At 61.9% G+C, this 22,577-nt stretch overlaps 2 protein-coding genes across 2 annotated transcripts; one reads left to right on the forward strand and one right to left on the reverse strand.

The window, feature by feature from the left end:
* The first annotated feature begins 600 nt into the window (after positions 1-600).
* Positions 601-5,485, forward strand: PLK1 (polo like kinase 1). Its single transcript, XM_086622317.1, has 10 exons — positions 601-999; positions 1,080-1,248; positions 1,371-1,515; positions 1,978-2,071; positions 2,605-2,824; positions 3,140-3,298; positions 3,487-3,564; positions 4,054-4,208; positions 4,665-4,847; positions 5,279-5,485. The coding sequence occupies exons 1-10, from the start codon at positions 601-603 to the stop codon at positions 5,483-5,485; spliced, it is 1,809 nt and encodes a 602-aa protein (XP_086478443.1).
* Positions 5,486-7,241: 1,756 nt separating this feature from the next.
* On the reverse strand, positions 7,242-18,612 carry ERN2 (endoplasmic reticulum to nucleus signaling 2). Its single transcript, XM_086622063.1, has 22 exons — positions 18,517-18,612; positions 15,820-15,937; positions 15,444-15,477; positions 14,775-14,847; positions 14,455-14,527; positions 14,157-14,279; positions 13,970-14,071; positions 13,440-13,701; positions 13,266-13,344; positions 13,028-13,178; positions 12,245-12,366; positions 11,869-12,045; positions 11,361-11,592; positions 11,012-11,102; positions 10,225-10,414; positions 9,690-9,789; positions 9,302-9,501; positions 8,809-8,956; positions 8,584-8,711; positions 8,226-8,349; positions 7,876-7,943; positions 7,242-7,806 (listed from the first exon to the last, which is right to left on the reverse strand). The coding sequence occupies exons 1-22, from the start codon at positions 18,610-18,612 to the stop codon at positions 7,630-7,632; spliced, it is 2,868 nt and encodes a 955-aa protein (XP_086478189.1). The 3' UTR covers positions 7,242-7,629.
* Positions 18,613-22,577: the final 3,965 nt, after the last annotated feature.

Raw genomic sequence — 22,577 nt, forward strand, 5'->3', positions numbered from 1 at the left:
GCTGCCGAGGCGTCACCCTGGGTGACCGAGAGGCACCGGGAGCGGGCGGGATTCTGCCCAATAACGCAGCCGAAGGGCCGGCTCCGCGGGCACGCGCGGCGGTGGGTGCCGTGACCGGCCGTGCCCGGGCCCGGGGGGACGCGGGACGCGCGCGCCCGCCCGCCGGCGGGTACAACCCCGCGCGCCCCGCCCGCCGCCGGCACCGGCCGCGGCCAACGGACGGAGCATGCGCAGTGCCGTGTCTGCCCCCCCTCCCCGCGCCGGCGAGGGCGGGGCCCCGCGCGCCCGGCCCCGCCCCCGCGCAGCGGCCGCTGTCTCTTTAAGTGCGGCGGGGGGGGGCGCTCCCATGGTGCCCCGCGGCGGGCGGCGTGGATTTTAAATCCTCTCGGCCAATGGGCAGCGGCCGCGGGCGCGTAACGTTCCGGGGCCGCGTTTGAATCGGGCAGAGCCTGCGCCCGCTCCGGCCGCGCCCGCTCCGGCTGCTCCCGCTGCACCGGCGGCTGCTCCCGCTCCGCTCCTGCTCCGACCGCCGCCGCCCCCGGCTCGGCTCGGCTCGGTTCAGCTCCCGCTCCCCCAGCGCTCGCACCGGCCCGGCTCAGCATGAGCGCGGCGTGCGGGAAGGCGGCGCGACCGGCGGCCCTAACGGAGCCGGCTCGGACGGAGCCGGCCCGGGCGGGCGGCGCGACGGCGGTGGCGGGGGGGAAGGAGGTACCGAAGGTGCTGGTGGACCCGCGGACCCGGCGCAGCTTCGTGCGCGGCCGGTTCCTGGGCAAGGGCGGCTTCGCGCGGTGCTACGAGCTGGCGGAGGCGGAGAGCCGCGAGGTGTTCGCGGGCAAAGTGGTGCCCAAGTCGCTGCTGGTGAAGCCGCACCAGAAGGAGAAGATGTCCATGGAGATCGCCATCCACCGCAGCCTGGCTCACCGCCACGTCGTCGGCTTCCAGGGCTTCTTCGAGGACGCCGACTTCGTCTACGTCGTGCTGGAGCTCTGCCGCCGCAGGGTGAGGGGCCGGGGTGGGGGCGGCGGGACTCGCCGGTGGGGGGAGCGGGGGCATCACCCGGTGCTGACTGTCCCCCGCAGTCGCTGCTGGAGCTGCACAAGCGGCGGAAGGCGCTGAGCGAGCCCGAGGTGCGGTACTACCTGCGCCAGACCATCCTGGGCTGCCAGTACCTGCACAGCCACCGCGTCATCCACCGCGACCTCAAGCTGGGCAACCTCTTCCTCAGCGACGACATGGAGGTGAAGATCGGTAGGTGCCTGCGACGTGATGCCCCGCCTGCCCCCCGTGGCTGCCCCACACAGGGACCCCAGTCCCGGGCACCAGCCACCCGGGGCACCTCCAGTCACACCCCATCTCCCTGTCCTTCCAAGGTGACTTTGGCCTGGCCACCAAAGTGGAATACGATGGCGAGCGCAAGAAAACCCTCTGTGGGACCCCCAACTACATTGCCCCGGAGGTGCTGGGCAAGAAGGGGCACAGCTTTGAGGTGGATATCTGGTCCATCGGCTGCATCATGTGAGTCAAAACGCCTCTTGTGTGGCCATGGGGCAGGCGGACCCTGTGGTCCTGGTCTCACTGGCCCCTCTGGGCTTTGGTGTGAGCCAAAGCTTTGGGTGTGCTGTCTCCAGAGCACCTGCCCTGGCCAAGCCCTGCTGCCAGCCAGCTCCCGACCTCCCCCACGTGCTGGCGTGTGTGTATCTGTGGGCTAATCTGCCATGCAGCATGGCTGCCTCGGGACACTTCCCAACAGCCCACGCTTCCTAACTGGAACTTCCCCAGGGGGTGCTAGATCCCAGCTTCCCTTTTCAGGGGGCAGGAACCAGGCACGATACACGTAGCTGTGCTACTGCGTTTCTAATGCCAAGCGTGTTCCCTCTGCCAGGAAAGTCCCGGGGTGTGTTTGGGACAGGGTCACTTCTGCACACGAGTCTGAGTCTGTTTTGCAAAACTGACGCTCTTGTGTCTGGAAACACACAGGTACACTCTGCTGGTGGGGAAACCGCCTTTCGAAACTTCTTGTCTAAAAGAAACGTACATCCGAATCAAGAAGAACGAGTACACTATTCCCAAGGTACGGCGCTTCCTGTGGGCAGGCCTGTGCACCCTGCAGCGGTTCTCGGTCGGCCTTCTGCGGTGCCATCCCGTTTCTGGCACTTACCGGACTCTCACGTAACGGTGGAACCCCTCTGACCGCGGAGTGCGAGGGGGGGATGCTTCAGTCAGTGGTGGAGCGAACCTGAAGGGCCAGCTGCTTCTTGGGGAGCCAGCAGCTCCCCGGGAATCCAGCAAAAATCTGAGCTGGGCAGTCGGCACACGGGGTTAGATGGACATGCTCAAGTCCGTGAGGTCTGGGCCAGGTCCCCAGCTCATCCCGCTGCTGGTGATTCAGTCTTGCTAAAGTCAGTCGACTTCAGGCTTTGCCCACTGTCAGGAGACAGCTCTCCATGCCCGCCCAATTCGGTTTCCCCAGGCTTGCATCCCGCTTGCCTGACGCAGCACGGGAGCTCTGCTCCGAGCAGAGCTTCCCCTGGGTTGTACATCCAATGCTGTCAGTGTGTGTTGTCCCCTGACCCTTGTCTGTGAACTCTGCCTTTCTCCTCTCAGCACATCAACCCCGTAGCTGCTAATCTCATCCAGAAGATGCTGAGGTCCGACCCTGCCACACGCCCAACGATCGACGAGTTGCTGAATGACGAGTTCTTCACGTCAGGGTACATCCCCAGCCGCTTACCCACCAGCTGCCTCACCGTCGCTCCCAGATTTTCAATTGCTCCCAGCGGACTTGAACTGAACGGGCGAAAGCCGCTGACTGCGCTCAACAAAGGTAGGAGCAAGTGTCCAGAGGTGAGGCTGGGGGAGAGCCTGCCTGGCCTCCAGCAACATCCAGAACCATCAATGGGGAATGTGGTGCTGCCTCACCTCTTCTCCCAATTCTTATGAAAGCCTGGAGCGTTGTGTGAGCGAGAAGGAGGTCTCCTTGCTCTTTGCCCAGAACCAAAGCAGGGAGGAAGTGCCAGCAGTAGCCTCAGCTGTACGGTGTATGATGTGTTTCCTCTAGCTAGGGTAGAATGTACATCTGGTGCCTCTAGTAAACCTACTCCCTGGTCATGCCTCCATGCTCTTCTCTTTCCTGGCCCAGGACCAGACAGCCTCGCACTGGAGAACTTGCCTGAAAAGGACAACGTAGCTGGGCTGCAGGAGCTGGAAGATGCTGTTGACTGTCACTTAGCCGACATGTTACAGCAGCTGACTGCAGTCAACTCCACCAAGCCCTCCGAGAGAGTGGCAGTGAGACAAGGTGAGTCTGGGGACAATCCCACTGGCATTCCCAGATAACTTGCTTCTCCCTCAGTCTGATGCTGTTGTCTCAAGTGAGAGGCCACAAGGCTGAGAAGCAATGTAGTACCTGCTTTTGGCCTCGCTTGCTTGCTGGGGTGCATGGGATGCTGTGAAATGTCTTCTAACAAACTCCTTTCCTCTTTGCAGAAGAAGCTGAGGACCCAGCATGCATTCCTATCTTCTGGGTTAGCAAATGGGTGGACTACTCGGATAAATATGGTCTAGGTAAATAATATGGGGCAATACTTCAGCCTTTTCTAGCATCTGAGAGGCTGTGGGAAGCTTTAGTTTGGCCATTGCATAGGTCTGGTGGTTTCATCGCCGTATTCCAGCGTGTGTGTGTCCAAGACCACCACCAGCAACATTACCAAATACCCAGTGAATCCAGAGTAGTGGTCACTGAACCTGGCCACTTTAAGGTGGAAGGTGGCTGCCTGCTGTGAGACGGCTGGCCTCGCTCCCCAGCAAGCACATGTATCTGCTGTGGCAGTGAAAGTTGCTTCTGCAGCAGGTGATGCGCCAGGAGAGGATGACAAATCTAGAGGAGGAAGAGTGGCACCGAGATCTCCACAAAGAGGAGACTCTTGAGACCCAGCAGGGACTTGGTGGGGTGGCTGTAGGGAACCTGTAGATGACACAACCTTCTGCCTTTTTATTTCACCCAACCGATGGTCCCACTTATTTGAAGGCCTAACGGGCTCCCTTGTGAACCAGGTTACCAGCTGTGTGACAACAGCGTTGGAGTTCTCTTCAACGACTCCACTCGTCTCATCATGTACAACGATGGGGACAGCTTGCAGTACATCGAGCAAAACAGCACTGAGTCCTACTTCACTGTGAGATCCTACCCCTCTGCCTTGAACAAGAAGGTCAGTCCTGGGGACAGGAGCCCTCGCTGGGGGGTGGCTACTCCTGGTGAGACTGCTGCCAGCCTTGCTGGGCTTTGGCAGGGTGGGTTCCAGGGGAAACGTCCGTAACTTGGGTCACTGGCACTCTGCAGGCTTCCTCTCGGCTGGTAAAACACGGCCCTGCAGACAGTCACTAGCAGCTATGACTATTTCTAGTTGCTCTCTGAGGCTCATTTATGAGCAGCTTCACAGAGTTCAGTGCTCCCAAGACGTCCATGTACCAAAGCGTTCAGCAAAGTGAGTCTTGGGTGCCATGGACCAGACGAGCTTTGATGATGAGAATCATACTCAAATTGGTGTATTTGATACCTCAAATTGAGGTAGGCAGTGAAAGCTCTGAAAGATGCTGTGGGGCTGCGATGGCACATAGCAGGGGTCCTCCTCAGCCCGCCTGCTCACAGCCTTTCCCCTCTGCAGATAACACTACTGAAGTACTTCCGGAACTACATGAGCGAGCACTTGCTGAAGGCGGGTGCCAACATCACGCCACGGGAAGGGGACGAGCTGGCCCGTCTGCCCTACCTCTGCACCTGGTTCCGGACCCGCAGCGCCATCGTCCTGCACCTCAGCAACGGCACCGTGCAGATCAACTTCTTCCAGGTGAGCCCCTCTGCCAGGGCTGCGGCTCCGGCTGCCGAAAGGGCAGCGCTACGTGCAGCGCTGTGCCCGGGGCGGCAGCAGGGCACAGCCTCTGCCAAGACTCTGCCCCGTGAACGGAGTGCTGGCAGGCTTCTGACTGCCCTCGCTGGTACGTCGGCCACCCGGACACTCCTGGCTCGGGAAGGGGCGGTGCCCATTGGCAGGAGGGAGACTGCTGCATGGTCTTAGGTGCGGTGGTCTGGAGCTGGCTGGCCAGATCGGTCTGTTCCCCTTTGCTGCAGTCTGTGAGCAAAGATGCTGCAGTGTCGTGCTGTCAGCACGCTGTGGGTGCAGCTGGGATGCCCCAACTGGTGCTGGGATGGTTTATCCTGGGCAAATGCAGCCTCCGAGGAGCAGAGTGCTCAGGGTGATGGTGTGCTCTCTCCTTGCAGGACCACACCAAGGTCATCCTGTGCCCTCTCATGGCCGCTGTCACGTACATCGATGAGAAACGGGACTTCCGCACGTACAAGCTGAGCCTCATCGAGGAACACGGCTGCTGCAAGGAGCTGGCCAGCCGGCTCCGCTACGCCCGCACCATGGTGGAGAAGCTCCTTAGTTCCAAGTCTGGCTCAGCCCGTGTGAAACACTCTGCTTAGACCTTGTTCTCGATGGACTCAACATCTGTGCTAAACCATCCCAGCTGTGGATGGGGAGGTCTGGTAGCATCTGCTCACACTGTAAGCTCCCATTGCAGAGCTGGGCTCCTGCTCCCGAGAACGGTCTGTTGCCCCAAGGAAGCCCCTGATGCTGTGGGAATGGCGTTGTTCACTCTGACTGGTACCCAAAGGTTTCTCGTTGCCCATCACTAATAGGAAGTCTGTTTTTTTAATTGCATATCTAGTCTCTTGTTTTAACTTGCCAAAGCCAAAAGCCTGACTCAAAAAACGACCCTCTTGTTTGATGCTCGTGGGCTTTCTCTGAGCGCCGCAGCACGGGGAGAGCAGAACTATCATGTAAGTTATTTGTACATGTCTGTGCTGACGCTCTCGGCTTTGATTTCCTCTTGTAGAAATTCAGGTAAGATATTTAACGTGCCCAGGGTGAGACTGAGCCATCAGCCTTTTAATACTGAAATTAACCTACACGAAACCTGAACTTTTGTACATTGCATAACTTGATTAAAGATTGTTCACTGCAGCATCCAGCCTGTCGCGGTTCCCTTTGGCGTGCTGCGAGGGAGGCAGCAGCAGCACCTTGCCTCTGGTGTCCTCTCCAAGCAAGAGCTGTCCTCTGCATGGCTCCATCTGCTCGAGCGCCCTGCCGAGCAGCCCCTGCCTGGGCTGTGCCTGCGCCTTGGCCCCTTCTCTGATACAGAGCAACAGGGAAACAGCAGCAGGTGGTGCCGGGAAATACGGCGGGGGTGAAGTTTTTTGGGGAGATGCTTTGTCATAAGCAAAGAAGGGCCTGGGAGTTGTTAGTGCTGACCTGCTGCTGTGCTGCATGAGAGGAGACCTTGGGGCCATGACAGGAGCTGCCCTCTGCTCTGGGGGGTAACAGCCTTCCCATTTCCAGTTAATTGGCTCTTCACTATGTGAAAGATGCTCTAAAATGCAACTACATAATCAGCAAAAGTCATGGACTGTAGTAGACCTTAGCAGGAGCCCAGTAAGCTGTGCGGGGGTCTTGCTCACCACTGCTCGCTGCCAGCACCTACTGGTGCCCTCAGGCCAGTTTACTTTTAAAGCAGGACATGCTTTTTAGCTCCTTTTTCTAACATTTTATATAAAATGCTCTAGGCAGTACAGTATTCTGAAAGGAAACGAGGTACAAACCCCTTGTTACGTGTGTAACAAAATCCCACACCCCACACAGGAATCAGATTGTACAAAATTATTGCTGTTGCAGAGAAGAAGCCTTGCCGGGGGCTCCCAGCTGCCCATGGGCACCACGCTCGCCATGCCTACAGGGATGCAGTAAACCAAAACAGGTATGGGGCAGCTGGTGGGAGAGGCTGGGGGAGCTGCAGGTGGTGTGGTCAGGGATGGGATCCCTGGGGAGAAGGGTTTTCCCTGCCGTCATGTCTTGAGACAACTGCTCCTGAACCACTGCTCTGCTGCACAAACTCTGGGCGCGGGACCCATCTGGCCTGGCCTAAGGACAGGTTCCTGGTCATCAAAAGGGAGGAAACCTTCTCAGCACAGCTGAGATTAAAAACTTCATTCTCGGGGTTGTGCTGGAGGTCCTGTGCCTCCCTCGGGCTGGTGGCACTTTGCCCTCAGCAGGTTCTGGGCTGGTGACTCACAGCCAACCTGCTGCGCCTTGGCCGGGCTGATGGACCAGCTCTGGCACAGAGACTGGTGTATCGGTCCTGCTCCCAGTCACGCTCAAAGAGCCATGTCCTGGGGTCACAGCACCAGCCTGGCACCACCAGGTGCCTGGGGAAAACACAATGTGTGTCGTCTTCTTTCTTCTCAAAGCACCAGGTCCACCGCAGGTTTTTCTGTTCTCCAACAGAAATGCCTTCAGGCTGCCAAGCCTGTGAGCGCTGCAAAGGTGGTGCCAAGGGGGTCCCTCCTGGGCTCCGGAGGGACAGCAGAGGCACTCCCTGCTCCATGCTCACAGCTTCAGCTCCATGCTGCTTGCAACCCCCCGTGGGCACTGCATCATCACCCGGTCCTGGGGGAACACTTTGCCCCGAGGAGGGGGACAAGGACCCAGGCAGCCCCCGGGGCTGTGGGTATGGGCAGGGCAGAGGAGCTGGCACAGCAGCCACGGGCGCTGGCCCGGTGTGTGTCCCTGCTCACTCGCCCGGGCAGTAGTAGGAGCGGAATTGCTGCTCGTGGGCACAGCCCCTCATGGCCCCATGCGTGTGCAGCAGCAGCCGTGGGAAGCGGGAGGTGAAGTACTGCACGAAGCCGTCGGGCACGGAGCCCAGGGCTGCCCGCACGTCGGGCGGCAGCTCGTGGTAGTGATGCTTCTGCAGGAGAGAGGGAGAGGTGAGCGGGGGGTGGGCAGTGGGGGCACGAGGGAGCCGGGGCGGCCGTACCTTGTTCCTCATGGCCCGCAGGAGATCGCGCACCGAGCCCCCCTTGTAGGTGCGGAACTTCCTCAGGTCTGGGGAGAGCAGGAGAGACACTGAGTGAGAGGGGGCGCAGCCCGGGCGAGGGGCTGCCCGTGGTGCCAGTGCTGTCCCACACCTGGCGGTGTGTGGTGAGCACCGCAGCCTGCAGCAAACTGGGGCTCTGCCCTCCCAAGGAAGGGCTGGCACCTTACCCCACTCTGGTTTTCAGCTCCTGCCCAGTAAAGGGCACTGGGAGCCCCAGTCTCTGCCCCGTTCTGCATGGAAGGTGGCAGCAGGCTCAGGCTGCAGTGGGAGCCCGGCCCCCAAGCACTCACCCATCTGCAGCGGGAGGGAGATGTGCATCCTCCAGTTGGTCCTCACCACCGCCCGTCCCCCCGTCTCCAGGGCTGAGACGATGGGCCCCTCGGCAGGCTCCTTCTCGATGCGGTCGCTGACGTCCTGTGTGCCCAGGAGCAGGGATGGGGTGGGAATGGCACTGCCCTCTCCCTGCACCACCCCATCCAGGGGGCAGAGCCAGCACAGAGGGGAGACAGAGACGGTTTGGCCCTGGCCCCAAGCCCAGGGACTCCTCCACCTTTTGCAAAAGTAGCTCAGAACGAGCACGTTGAACCAAACGCGACTGTTTTCAGCGCACACCTACGCTCGCTGCCCGGTGGGACAGCAGAGGCTCACCTGGAAGAACTGCAGCTGCTTCTCCTGACTCCAGAAAAAGGGGTGCACGAGGACCATGGGGGCCGAGGGCCGGCGCTGGGGCTCAGGGCTGAGCATTGCCACAATCAGCTCTCGTGCAACGAGCTTCTCTGGTAGGTGAAACAACACAATGGAGAACTAAACCCCCGAGAAGGACCAGGGGTCACGGCTTCCCTGTAGGGACGTGCCTTTGGGGAAGAGTCTCACCATGAGCTTCCTCCTGCAGGCAGCTCAGCTGGTAAGAGCCCGACAAGATGTTGGCCTGTCGCCGCAAGCTGTCCCCGAACGGGTGCTGTCCTCCTGACACCACGTAGTAGAAGATGCAGCCGGCGGAGAAGATGTCCACGGCACAGGTCTGCAAAGCACAAAGGAGGGAGGTGGGACCCTCGCAGCAAAGGGCGAGGAAAGGTTCCACCTTCCCACTTTTCCATTCTTTTATGTGAGAACGCTCCGTCACTGCTACAGAGCTGCTGGAAAACGTGTCACCCCGGGGCTCCCACCTGCCCAGCGGAGCACCCATCACACCAGGTCCTTATCAGGGACGAGGTTTTCAGAGGCACAGACAGACATCAGGACTCCACAGCCAGATGGACACGTCAGGGCTGTCGGTGTGTCACCCCGCTGTGCAAACCGGCCCCAGCACCGGGTTATCGGAGCACGTCACCAGCACGTGGCCCGCCAGAGACCATGGCTCACTCACGGGGTTCTCCTTCGGGGCCTCCTGCAGCACCTCGGGTGCGATCCAGCCCTCAGTGCCAGGGATTCCGGAGCGGAGGCTGAAGCTCTGTCGTCCCCCCTGCAGCTTCTTGCAGAGCCCAAAGTCGGAGATGACGGCTCGGATCTGCCCGTGGCGGTTCGGGACGGAGATCAGGATGTTACAGGGCTTCAGGTCACGATGGACTGGAAGACAGAGCACGCGGCGTCACCCTCCAGCACAGGGCTGGGGCAGGGAAGGGCTGTGCCCGCCGCCCCACGTGCTGCCAACCCTGATGGCTGCTGCCTGAACCCCGCAGCCGAGGCTGAGGCCGGCACCGGGACGGGACCTGCTGCCCCACTGCCGTGCATGGCGGTGGGTGCTGCCCGCTCACCGATGCTGAGGGAGTGGAGGTGGGCCAGCCCCGACATGGTCTGGCGCAGCAGAGACATCGGGTCCAGGCTGCGACGGTCGAAGCTGGGGCTCTCCACGTACTGGAACCACACAGAGGTAGAAAGAGATGAACTGAGGCTAATTTACTGGGGCAACCAAGGCAGCGCTTGCCAGGAGAGAGCCTGCTTGCCAGGCTGGCAGAGGTGGAAGGAGACAAGCCCCCGCAGAGGCTGTTAGTGCCCCACAGCCCGCCCATGCCCGCTCCAACCCCTGTTCCCTCTGAGGCTGGGAAGCAGGTTCGGAGCAGGGCTGTATGCCCCAGGCCAGATGGGAACACCAAAGAGGGCTCTGAAGCCAGGAGCTGCCAGCCCTGCCCTCGGGCACACACAGGGCTCTGCTCCTGCGGCGACACTGACACTGCGGGGCCTCCCCCACAGCACAGCCCAAACCCCTGGGACCGACCCCGGAGCGCAGGGATGGGGCCATCTGGGACTGATGGCCACCCCGGGCACCCCGTGTGCCAGGGCCGGGCTCACCTCCTGCAGCGTGGCGGAGCAGAGCTCGATGGCGATGTAGTGGAACTGCTTGTCCTTCTCGGTGCAGAAGTAGCGGACGACGTGGGGATGCTCGTCCGACTCCCGCAGCAGCTGGACCTCGCGGTCCACGAGACGGAAACACTCGGGCAGGAGGCGCTTCACAGCCACGTTCCGGCCATCGAACCGGCCCCTGCACGGAGAGGCCATGCGGGGTCCGTGCACGGCCCCCCCAGCCCCAGCAGAGCCCGGCGCTGCAAACTCGCCCCTCGGAGCCCTCAGCACGGACCCCCTTGGAGCGACTCCCAGGGACTCGTCAAAGCCACGGACGGGCAGAAATCTCTGCAGCAAGCTGGAAACTGGGGGCCCAGGCTCCCTTTTTGTAGGGAAATAACCTCCCTCGCTTTTTACTGCATTTAGTGCCGGGAAAGGGGCTCAGCCAGAGCCAGGGGAAGCTCAGGAGGGGCTGGACCTGCTGCTGCTGGGGGCTGCCCAGTGCGGGCAGAGCCCAGTGCCCGCCAGCCTGGCGCAGGCGGGAGGGGAAGGGGAGCACAGGGTGGTGGTGCCGGGGGGACCTGCCCTGTGCACCTGGTACCTGCTTACCGAAGGCCACGAGCCCAGCCCCCCCCGACGGGTTTGATGAGGATGATGAGCAGGGGAAGGTGGCAACTCCTTCCCAAAAGCCCCTGCACCACCAGCTGCCCCCTGGGAAGGAGCTGCCTTGGCACTGTCCTCGTGGCTCCCGGGGAAAGGAGAGCGGAACGTGGGCAGGCACCCGGCTACCACCCACCTGAAGACAAAGGTTCCTCCAGCCCCGTGGCCCAGCACGTCCCTGGGGTTAAAAGAAACTTTCCCGACTACGATCATGTCCGGTTCTGCATCTGCAGAGGAGGCAGAGAGCCATCCTTCAGCCCGTTGGCACTACTCCTAGGTGGAGGGCATCCTGGCCGTTTCTTGGGCCCTACTACTCTTGCAAGTGCTTTTGTAGCCCACGTGTGCCCAGCAGCAGGTCTTGCATCTCCTGCCCCGCCAGCTGGGCTGCAGCCCTCTCAGCTGCGGGCATCTCTGCTCCCACTTTGGGCGACAACGCCTGTGGACAGAGCACCCCTGGCACCGTGCCCCTTCCCACTGGCACACACCTTCAGCAGTCACCGAGACAGCCGGATCCGGGCTCAGCCTCCCATTCGGCACGTCCTTCGGGCGGGCTGGGGGGCTGGAGCTCTGCGACGTGCTGCCCTGGCTCAGCCCCGGCTCTGCAGGGACCCCCTCCCCGGAGACCCGGCCCGGGAGCAGCATCTCCTGCTGCTGCTGCAGGAGCTGAATCTGCTTCTCCAGCTGCTGCTGCTGCACCGCGTGCTGCTTCTGCAGCTTCTGCAACACAGACCGGGGCAGCGCTCAGCTCCTGCGCCCGGAGCAGAGCCGGGGAATGGGCAGGGCTGGGGCATGGGCAGGGCTGGACACAGCCCCATGCATCGTCCGTGCCCTGCCTGGCCGGCAGAACGCCGTGCACCCGCACCGCAGGAGCTGTGCGGCTCATCACAGCCATGGCACTGCCGCTGGCACCGCGAGGACGAGGACGAAGGCAGTCCCCAGCCCTTCGGAAATGGTGTTCCTGTGGCGGGTGGTGCCCTGCTGGTCACCACTCACCGTCAGCAGGAGGACGAGGATTCCGCCCCCCAGCAGGGCCGTGCCGACACCAGCCATCACCAGCTCCCAGGTGCCGGTCTCGGGGTAGACCTCCACCTGCTCCTCCGGTGCAGGGTCCGGCTGGAACGGCCCCTCACCGCGCACGGCCGGATGCTCCGGGCTGCTCGGGGCCAGAAACTGCAACACACGCCCAGGCTGGGCAACACCAGAGGGACAGACCGCCGGGCACCCAGGTTTGGGACCCCACTCCAGCCCTGTGCTGCCCCACGCTGGGAGCTGGGACCCCCCGCCCGGCCCCAGACACCTGTCAGTGACCCGGTGCAGCCAAGGTTCCCCCCAGCGCAGAGGTGGGACCCAGCAGAGCTCCACCACTCACGTCATCGAACGCGGTCCTGGCAGGAGGAGCCCTGGGGATGATGGTTTCCGTTGTCTTCCTCAGGTTCTCCGGAAAGGCTCGCAACATCGTAGTGTGGACCACGGGAGGCAGCTCGTGGTGCCCTGCGGCGGGAGAACAGAGACGACGTCAGCCAGTCTCTGCTCACAGCGTCGCTCATCTCCCTCCCCAGCGCCGACGGGGGCTCACCGGACGGGGTGTCCCCTCGAGAAGGGGTGTCACTTCTCACGGGAGGCACGAAAACATCACGGCTACAACCCGCCGGGTCCCTCCCCAGAGAGGGGGACCTGGAGCAGCAGCAGAGGGCAAAGAGGTCCCCAGCTCTCCGCAGGCACTGGGGCCAGACCCTGCTCCTCTGTGCCTCCCCCGCCACGGCCCCGACACACCACCCTGATTTCCAAACATGCCAACGCAGCCTGCGACAGCCACCGCGGAGCGGGGTACCCACCCCGGTGCGTGCTCAGGGCCCAACGCACAATGGCACAGCCCCATTCCAGGGAACTGTGCGCTCTGCTTCCGCGGGCACTGCCCGACCCGCGCAGGCGGCTCCTCCCGGGGAGGGCACAGGGATGGGCTGCAACGAGCCCCAAGCCAGAGTCACTGCAGTCCCCGAGGGCGAGTCACAGCCCCGGCCCCGCTTATCCCGCTGGGCAGAGCGGGTCGGGCTGCCACCCCAAAACCCCCCAGCAGCTCAGGATGCCTCTGCCCAGGGCCTCTCCAGGAGCGAGGACACAGAGGAATTCTGTACCCCTTGCGGGTCCGCACCTATCAGGAGCCACTGGTGGTGCAGCGAGGCGATGCTGCCCTGCGGGTACTTGACGTCGGTGCTGGGCGTGATCTCGCACTCCCCCGACTCTCTCATGGTCACATCGTCCGTGGTGGGGCCGTCGATCCTGGCCAGCGTGATGCCCTGCGGCTGGGGGTCGGCAGCTCGTGGAGCACCGCGCAGCCGGGACGCGTGCCTGCTGCGGCTCGCCCCGGAGGGGCCAGTGGGGAGACTCACCACCAGAGCCACGCTGCCGTGCACCAGGGAGGTGAGGGCGTAGAAGCTGGCCGCGTGCTTGCCCACGTAGAGCGCTGGCCTGCGAGGCGGGGACAAGTGTCAGCCTCCCGTCCACCACGGCTCGGGGTGGCCGAGCACGGGCAGCGCAAATGCCACAGTGCAGGAGCCACCTACAGCAGCTGGGTCTTGGTGGTGGTGAAGTCCTTCATGGACTGGTAGCTCCACTTGAGGAGGTGGATGTCCTGCGAGTGGAAGGTCAGGTAGCGCAGGGTCTCCATGGCCAGGTTGAGGTGGGGGACGCGGCGGAGGCTGTCCTGGTGCCACAAGTAGATGCCGACCACGGGCGAGCCGTAGTTCTGCGCCCACAGGACCTCCCCGTTCTCCTTGTCCAGCGTCACCACCAGCCCGTCCCCGCTCGAGGCGAAGTGTGCCATTTCTAGGCAGAGCCAGAGGGAGGGGGGACGCAGCGGTGTTGGCCGTGGGGCTTTGTCTCCATCTGTCCCACCTCAATCTCGCCACCGGCCGTGGGCTCCTGCCTGCTGCTCTGTTCCCAGAGCGCAGCAGCAGTTGGCACAGCCGAGACCCGCCGGCCATGGCAGCGTGTCCCCAGGGTGCCGCACAGCCAGGGCCCCGCTGCGAGCAGGGTGCTGGGGCAGCTGGCTCCCGTGGCTCCCATGGCTCCGGTGTGCCCAGCGGCCACTCACTGTAGGGGTAGGACTCCTCGCAGAGCGGTGCCGAGTAGTCGGAGAAGGTGGCGTTCCAGCGCAGCTCCCGCGACTTGGTGTCATACATGGTGATGACATACTCTGGGGACGACAGCCGGGCACGAGGTCACTGCCTGGCACCTGCTCCTGGCACCAGCCGGACGAACGGGGAGCGGGACTGGCTTACGGGTACGGCCGATGTAGAGCAGGGGACTCGACGGGCACAGACCGTCCCAGGCCTCTGTCGAGAGCGTGGTCTGCTTCTCTCCTGACTTGGGGTCCACGATGAACCAGGTGTCCTGCTTCTTCCCTGAGAAGGACAATACGTTTTGTGAAGTCTCCACAGTCCCGCTGTCCGTCCCCGAGAGCCGCCCGGAGGCTTCCTCCCGTCCCTCCCCTCCGCGGACGCGCTCCCGGCAGGTCCCCGCTCAGCCTCTCCCGCTCCCGCCGCCCCGGGCCCGGCGCAGCGGCCGGTCTCCGCGTACCGGTGTAGAGCACGCCGTCCGAGCTGCGGCACGGCGAGGACTGGACCAGCTCCGGGATGGTGAACGGCAGCTTCTGCAACACAGAGGGCAGCGTGGATGGGGGGCAGCGAAACGCTGCAGCAGACAGGTGGCGGGGACGGGTCGGGTCCTGCTGGATTTGCCCCACACCCGCTCGGCTGACATCCCCGGGGCACCACGGACAAGCTGGAGCGACCGAAGGCTCCGGTTCGCCCTGTCCGACAGGTCCACCTGGTCCCCGCGCCCAGCGAGCGGCAGGGCAGGGGCGGGCGGGATGCGGGCAGCCCCGCGGCCCCACTGACCATCAGGCCTTCTTTGTTCTTCCCTCCCAGGATGTACAGGCTGCCATCGTTGGGGTCCGGCAGGAACGCTGGCCTGGGAAGGAGAAGAGGACGAGAGGTGAGGGGCTGCCCGCTCCGGGCACGCGCCGAGGGTGAGGAGGAGCCGCACTAAGGAAACCCCTCCAGTTTGCTCCAGGGTGATCCACTACGGGGCTTAACCTTCCCTGGAATCCTCCAGCACTGCATTTGGCAGGAGAGGAACTCCCGCCGTGGGTCGTCACCGTGACCCGCTCCGGCCACCCTGTGCCCACCAGCTCCGTGCCCTGCCCGCCCCGCAGCAGAGCAGCTTTCTGCCGTCCTGCTTTCCCCCGGCACTTTCGGGTGGATTTTCCTCACTTTCCCTCCTACGCTTTCGTGCGTGGTGGTGCCGAGAGCCTCTCGCCTGCCTGCGGGAAGGCTGCGGTGCAGCAGCGGGAGCAGCTCTCCCCCCATCACGCACAGAGTGCTCGTGCCAGGGGTGGGCTTAGGGCAACGCTACGGCAGGGGCTGGGGGTCGTTCCTCCGAGGTTGCCCTTCCTTGCTGTCAGCCTGGTGGTCCATCAGGGCAGTCGTGCATCTCCCAACGGCTCTGGCAGAGCCCGCAGGCTGCGTGCCCGGCAAAGGCACCCTGCCCGGGGGGGGGACACTCACTCTGCCACATAAACCGGCACCTGCAGAATAGGATCTGAAAAAGAGAGCGGAACGCAGACGTCAGCAGCCTCTCCCCGCGAGCGGGGCCGACGTGGCAGTGTTTACCCAGCGCAGCCGTGCCCAGGTCTGCAGCCTATTTGCATTTTGGACCCAGAATAGGCACCGTGGGCAGTGGGGGCCTGCCCCCCCCGGTGCTCTGGCCGTGCGTGGCCGTGCCTGGGGCTGGAGCTGCAGCTGGCAGCAACCCCACGGCCGGACAAGTCGCCGGCCCAGAGCACGGCCAGCAGGAGCCAAGCCAGGGGTGCGTCCCTGACCCCAGCTGGTGACCAGCCCCAGGGGCCAGGCTGCGAGTGAGCACCCCCGGGCCGTTACTCACCATCCTTCAGGGTCCACTTGATGTCACCCGTGCTCTTACTCACGGCATGAAGGTTTCCATCCAGAGTGGATATGAAGAGCAGGGTTTCTGGGACAGTCACGGCACCGCCTTTGAGGCACTACGGACAGAAACACCGTCCTCAGACAGCAGGGCCAGACCTGGGGACGAGCCCCGGGGCCATCCGACGCAGCCCAGCCCCCCCCCCAGCAGCAGACTGCAGGGAAGAGCCCCAAGGTCCCGTCTGGTCCCCAGTGAGGCAAGACCAGGAGGCAAACAGTTTATTTCCTTGCCCCAGTGTATTAAATCTGCTTGTTCCTCCAGCTCCACCCGCACAGGACACCAGCAGAATGGCATCTGCTAGCGGCTGGTCGGAGGTGCCGGTGCTTTGTCAATCCATGGCACTAAGCCCCCGCACCATGCAGTGAGCGGCACCACCGGGAGCGTGTGGCACCGGTGGTCCCGGGCTCCCGCAGCACAGGTCACATCCCACCAGTGCAGTCCCGGGTTCAGCACAGCCCTTCCCCGTCTCTGCCCCGGTGCCGGCGCTGGGCCGGCGGGGATGAGCTGCAGCGCGGCTGCTCCCAGCCACAACTCCCGGGTGCCTTTCTGAAGGCGACACGAACAGCCCAGCTACCGGCTCCTTCCAGAAACAAACGAGTCGGGTGACTTTTCATGCCAGCGATGCAACCAATGCTCACCCAGGCCTTCACAGCAACAGGTTTCAGCTACCCTGACGTTGAGGGAGTAATTGCAAATTCAGGCTGGGAAGAGGAGCTGCTGCTTCCGTGTGCAGCATCCGTACAGCAAGTGCCAGCTCAGCTGCCGCGGGCTGGCACACATGCCAGCCTCACCCCATCAGCAAACAGGGATCAGCAAACAACTTGGGGACCCAAACAGCTTCAGGCAGAGGCAGGGCCAGCGTGGCCGTCTCGGATGCCAGGGAGCCGGAGCAGCGCCTGGGCTCACCGCTGGCTACGATGCAGCAGTAGATGGATGGAGCAAAGTGCTGCCCTGGTCACTCATGCAGAGTGGCCAAAGAACACCCCTTGGGCCCAGCACGCTGCCCCCTCAGCAGCCCCCTTGCTGCTCCGAAGCAGCTCCCAGAGCCTGAGCCGGGCAGAGAGCCCAGCCTGGGGACCTGGCCAGACTGAAGAGAAGGGACTGGCCGACATCCTGTGCCAAGATGGTGCCCCACGCGTGAGCACGTGCCCATCCGCAGAGTAGAACCTGGTGGCAGTAACAGGCCAGCCATGGCACGGTGGGCCCAGGGGACACACTCCCTCGAGTCACTAAAATTCCTCCAGCTCCAACAACAGACAGCAGCCCTGATGGATGCTGGTCGCCTGTTCTCCGGCTGTACCTCCTGCCAGGAGCACACACCAGCTCCCCAACACACCTCACCACCACTCCTCTGCTTCGACCCCAGTGCTATTATTTGCCCTTCTTCTTGCTTAATGTTTCAGTGAGATCAGAGCAAGTTTCCCAGCTCTTGCTTCGTCCAAAGGACACAGTGGGGCAGGCAGAGGAGGGCGACTGCTCCCAGCTGCCGCTCCTCCAGCACGGTGCAGCCACGCAGGCGGGCTGCGAACGGCTGCAAACGGCTGCGAGGACAAGCCAGCCCAGCCCAGACGGAGCTCCTGCGGTGTGGCCACCTGCACAAGCCAGACAGAACCGAGCCCACCGAGCCCTCCCAGCCGCCAGAGCTGCAGCGGGCTCTGCGCTCGCGGGGTCTGCTTTTTGCTCTCCCCGATGCTTTGCAGCTTCTTCCATCTCAACTACTGTTTTTTCAGTGACAGGGCACTCAAACGAAGGCCAGGCTGCCCAGCCCGCTCCCCACACACCACCACGGGCAGAACTGGGAGCACTGGGTGCCCAAGAGCTGCCACACTCCCCTCCGCTCCTGGCCCCAGCTGCCCCAGCAGTGTTCCGGCCATCCCGAGCCCAGAAGCACAGCTGCTGGTCCCATGGGATGTCTGCAGGACCCGTGCTTTTCCAAGGCTCCCACCATGCCAGCCTGGAGTCTGAGGTCCCGTGGCCGGAGCTCAGCCAGGGGCTCGGGGCACACTCACTTCCCCAGGGATGGAGACGGACAGCCGGGCACAGACAGAAACACGGCACCAGCATCCGCCGCTTCTTTTTCCGGAGCAGCACTACCAACATCTGCCAAAAGCACCCCGGCACGCTGCCCTCTGCTTGAAATGCCACCAGCGGCAGCAGCTGAGCTGCCACCCGGCTCCCGAGGGGCATCACGCTGCCAGGCGGCAGCTCCGCGGGCAGGAAGGGGCCGAGGGCTCCCAGGGGAAGGGGCTCCGCGCTCAGCCCCGGCCAGGCCCAGCCGCGGAGATGCTTTCCCGAGCAGGGCACAGCCCCTGCCCACCGCGCACCTGCCAACACCGTTAACGAGCGGCCACGGGACCCCGCACGGAACCGCTCGACCCCGCAGACACGTCGCAGCCCCTCGCCCAAACCGCGCCCCCCGGCACCCACCGGCTGTCCCACGCAGGGCGCTCCCGCGCACACGATGGGCTGCGCCTGCCCGCACCCCCGCTCGCCCCCCGCACCCGCGGGCACACGGAGCGCCCACACGCTCCCGAGCACGGGATGCCCGCGCCCCCCCCGTCGCGCCCGGGGCACACGCACTCACTGTGCCGGTGCCCGCCGCTCCCCCCGCCCCCGCGGGCTGCGGCGCGGCCGTACCTGTGCCGGGGGCGGCGGGACCAGCGGGACCAGCAGCAGCAGCAGCCGCAGCCCCCCGAGCAGCCCCGGGCGCAGCGGCGCGGCGGGGCCGCCCATGTCCCGGACATGCCGGGGCCGCGGCGCGCAGGGCCGGGCCGGGCCGCGCTTATCGCCGCGCCGTGAGTCAGCGGGGCCGGGGCGGGTCCAGGATGCGGCTTCCTGCCCCCCCCGGCCCCCCCCGGCCCGGCCCCCAGCGGCGGCGCCCAGCGCGGGGGGGGCGGGAGGCGGCGGAGCGCACCCCCAGGCACCCCGCCACCCCCCGGCGATTCCCGATCCCTGGGCACGAGCACAAGGGCACCAGCACAAGGGCACCCTCAGCTCGTGTTAGCATCCCCCCCCCCCAACCTCGAGGGCACCATCCCCGTCCCAGCGGCTTTAACACCATTCTGGGAAAAATTCCTCTCTCCGGTAACTCGGGACAAAGCGCACGGACACCCCCCATATCCCCCACCCCACCCCCCAGCCCCGGCCCCCACCAGCCCCTCTGCAGCCCCCGGCCCTGCGGGCAGGTGGGGGCTCTCCCGGCTGCCTCAGACCCTGACCCGCTTCGAACCAGCTTTAGAGGCAGCTCAGGGAAGAGCCGGGCACGGGTGCTTAGGAAAGAGCCCTTCCCAAAAGGACAAACTGGAGTGGAATGGGGTTTCCAGCGGGATTCCACTCCCCACTCCCCAGAAATGACCCTATTGCCCCTCGCGGCTGGGGCGCAGCTCGATGTTAAACTGAACGGGACTTTACCAATGTGCACACGTTGGGCAGAGGGCACAGCACCTGTTCTGAACCTCATCTGAACCCTCTCTGCCCGTCTTCTGCTAAATGGGGGGGGGGGGGAGCAAAGGTTTCTGAAGCCCACGGCGAACACCAGCAGCATCTGGTCACGCTCAGACACCGAGGGGGCCGCGGGCCCCAACGCGACAGCCTGCTCCCCAGCTCCTGAGCTCCCCAGCTCCTGTTCTTCGTGGGCCTCCTGGCCTGGCAACCGGCTGCCTGCGGGCACAACCTACGGCCAGCACACTCGGCACGGCCTCTGCAGTCTGAAACAAGATCAAACCCGAGTCTGAAACGAGTCTGCAGTCTGAAACGAGATCAAACCCCGGATTTGGACTGGGAACTAGAGAACTGTCCCACAGTTCAGAGCCTTTGTGCACCAAGTGGCACCTGGCAGCAGCACCCCCAAATCCCCACCCTGGGAGAAAGGCACCCATGGCATCGGACGTGACAACGCGGACGGGTCCCCATGGATTCCCACCTGCGCCCAGCTTTCTACAAATAAACTAACTACAAACTGTTTGCTAGCAGTTGTTCACGGGGTAGGAAGTAGCTTAGTACATACAGAATATTGAAACACTCAAATGCGGAAATACTTTAATTATCAAACTTTAATTCATAAGACTAATCTTACAGAATAAAACAACAGGATAACCAGTCAAGGTTACACTTAAAAAAAAATCCAGCAGTGCAAATCTAAGACTAAATATGTCATCTCCCTCTCCCCTGAAATAGGCAATAGATTATTTAAAAATACCATAATACATGGTACTTACATATTCCATTTCAAATAAATCTGCAGTGGACACAAACATCTAAGATTTTTTTTTTTTAAATATAAAACCAAAGAATGAATCGCTTAGAATATGGATAAGACATTGCAAACTTCCATGAGCCACAGAAAGCAAATCCTTGGCTATAAGGTCAAATGGCTGTATGTTTCGTACAAGACTTGCTACAGCTCTCCTGGTCCCTCTCCTCCCTCCCCACAGCGACGAGGACATCGATTAACAAAACAAGACGCCAACAATTTAATCCTAATGAGTGGCGAAAGCCTGGAGTACAAAACTGAAAATGAAAACAGCTCCATTGGAAAAAAAAAATCAAGTTACAGAGGAAGAAAAAGTAAATAAAAGCAGGAAAGTTTGGAAACAAACCTTGAGTTGGCACTGGGAGCAAGCGGAGCAGGCACTGGGCCTGGTCCGCACAGCGGCATCGCCAGCGTTTGCCAGGGAACGCCGCGATCGGGAGCGGAGAGCGCGGAACAGGCCCCACAGCATGGCACCTCGCCAGCGCCAGGGCAAGGGACTGTTTCTCTTTGGCCCTCCAAGCACAAAGCGACGGGCACGGGCCGCATCCAGTACAGAACTCAGCAGTTGTGTGCCCGTGTTACCAGTTACGGTGCTGCGTGTTAGCAGCTTCCTACCAGTTCTTTGAACTCAGATCCCTTTTCCTCTTTCACCACCGTAACATCCTTGGTTTAGTTGCACGTTTCTCATCAAACGGTGTCATTAACGGAAATTAACGATTTACTCTAAACTTGATACGAAACACTTGGAGTAACACAAGATTTTCACGCAAGACGCAGTCTCCGTTCAAAGCCAAACAAAGTTTAGTGATAAACCTTCACATTCCTACTGCAACACCAGCCCAGAAAACGCTCACGCTTGGGATGCACGGAGAGAGAAGGAAGGAACGCTGAGCTCAGGATGGGGAGAGAAGCAGCCCAGGGTGCTGGGCGTGGAGAAGGGACAGGGAGGGCACACGGGCGAGCTGCAGCACCCGGTGCCGTTGGACGCGTGCGGAGAGCCCGGGGCACCCAGCAGCCTCCCGCGGGCAGGACGGCGGCGGCAGCGAGGGGACACGGGGAGCGGGCGCCAGCGTGTGCGAGCCACTGGCTTCGTTCCGCAGAAACCCACGCTGGCGTTACGGACACTTTCATCTCCCATCTGTAAATCCAGCAAAGCACTTAACACGACTTCAGACCCCAAAAGGTCCCTGGGGAATCACACACCCCCCCCCAGGGAACTGATCTCCATGGAAAGATCACTGAACTGTCATTTAACCGAAATAAACTTTGCGCAAGAGCCACCGGATATTACCACAAACTTCCTACGAGACTACGTGTTGGATCTCAAAACAACCTTTACCAGCCACCTCAAAACGCTGATTGCATTTGCACTTTAATTAAGGACTAATTGCCCCATTCCTCCACAGGACCATTCATTATTCTCAGTCTGCCCTGGAAACCATCACAGACACCAGAGAGGAAAACCCAACGTCGGGAGCGGCCAGCGAACGGCTGCCCAGTTCGGCAAGCTGTGACACTGCCCAACGAGAGAGATGGTGTTAATGGTCATTAGCTAGTGCCAATAATTGCCTCGGAAAAATCCGTATACACCAGAAGATACAAAGCTCTGCATCATCCCGAAAGGATCTCAAAAGCGGTGCCGCTAAGTTCAGTTGGGATATTCATTTCGAAGAACTCCCAAGAAACCTACTGGATTAAGCCAACAAACACCAATTAAAGCATTTTATATAACGATCACTTTCCTGTATTTTTAATTCAAACTTTGCACAAAGAACAAAAAAGAGAATTTCCTTTTCCAAATCAAATCCAACTTGAAAAGAAGCACCTGAACAGGATCATCTTTTCTTAAGTTTCTAACATTTTCTTCTCCGTGCTTACAACTGCTTTGCGACCAACACTTTCCATATTCGGTTTCTTTTGAGGCGACTGATTGTACCGGCAGAGGATGCGGAGTAATCGCGCCCTTGGGAAGGGAGCGGGCAGGAACGTTGGACACTGCCCTGTACCCCCTGACCGAGGTGCCCTTCTCATCCTTCTCAGCAGCAGATCGGGCATCTGCCCTCCTTCGGCACCGGCAGCACAGCGTACTCACCCGGGTCACCACGGCGAGCGCAGAAGCCACAGGGACTCCGGGGAGGAGCTGGAACCAAGAGACACGTCCTGTCAAGGAGCCAGCAAACGGAAGAAGAGGAAAGGAAAACGGAAGGTGAATGGATGACAGGTCCGAGCAAGCAGCAAGCGGGAGCCGATAATCACAGAACCGACCAGACACCACGTGCAAAGGTGACCCCAAGTGACAGGAAAAGCTCACGTCACCCATTTTCATTACGCTGTAGCACATACACTGTCCACCAGGTACTGGATTTTAAGTTCAAGCCTTAACAGCAGGATTGGGAACTAGAAAATAAGAAGTGTGACAGCTGCTTTTAATTTGTGATGTTATCCC

This window comes from Tauraco erythrolophus, chromosome 17 (genome assembly GCF_009769465.1).
Source record: "Tauraco erythrolophus isolate bTauEry1 chromosome 17, bTauEry1.pri, whole genome shotgun sequence".
Lineage (NCBI taxonomy): Eukaryota > Metazoa > Chordata > Aves > Musophagiformes > Musophagidae > Tauraco > Tauraco erythrolophus.

What these genes read in the sequence shown, in the direction of transcription:
- PLK1 (XM_086622317.1), top strand. Translation starts at nt 601, where the DNA reads ATGAGCGCGGCGTGCGGGAAGGCGGCGCGACCGGCGGCCCTAACGGAG. An exon ending in ACGAGTACACTATTCCCAAG is followed by an intron (nt 2,072 to 2,604) that starts GTACGGCGCTTC and finishes TTCTCCTCTCAG; the next exon opens with CACATCAACCCCGTAGCTGC. An exon ending in CCTCTGCCTTGAACAAGAAG is followed by an intron (nt 4,209 to 4,664) that starts GTCAGTCCTGGG and finishes TCCCCTCTGCAG; the next exon opens with ATAACACTACTGAAGTACTT.
- ERN2 (XM_086622063.1), bottom strand. Translation starts at nt 18,612, where the DNA reads ATGGGCGGCCCCGCCGCGCCGCTGCGCCCGGGGCTGCTCGGGGGGCTG. An exon ending in ACGGCAGCGTGGCTCTGGTG is followed by an intron (nt 13,179 to 13,265) that starts GTGAGTCTCCCC and finishes GCCGACCCCCAG; the next exon opens with CCGCAGGGCATCACGCTGGC. An exon ending in CTCCCTCCCGCTGCAGATGG is followed by an intron (nt 7,944 to 8,225) that starts GTGAGTGCTTGG and finishes TGCTCTCCCCAG; the next exon opens with ACCTGAGGAAGTTCCGCACC.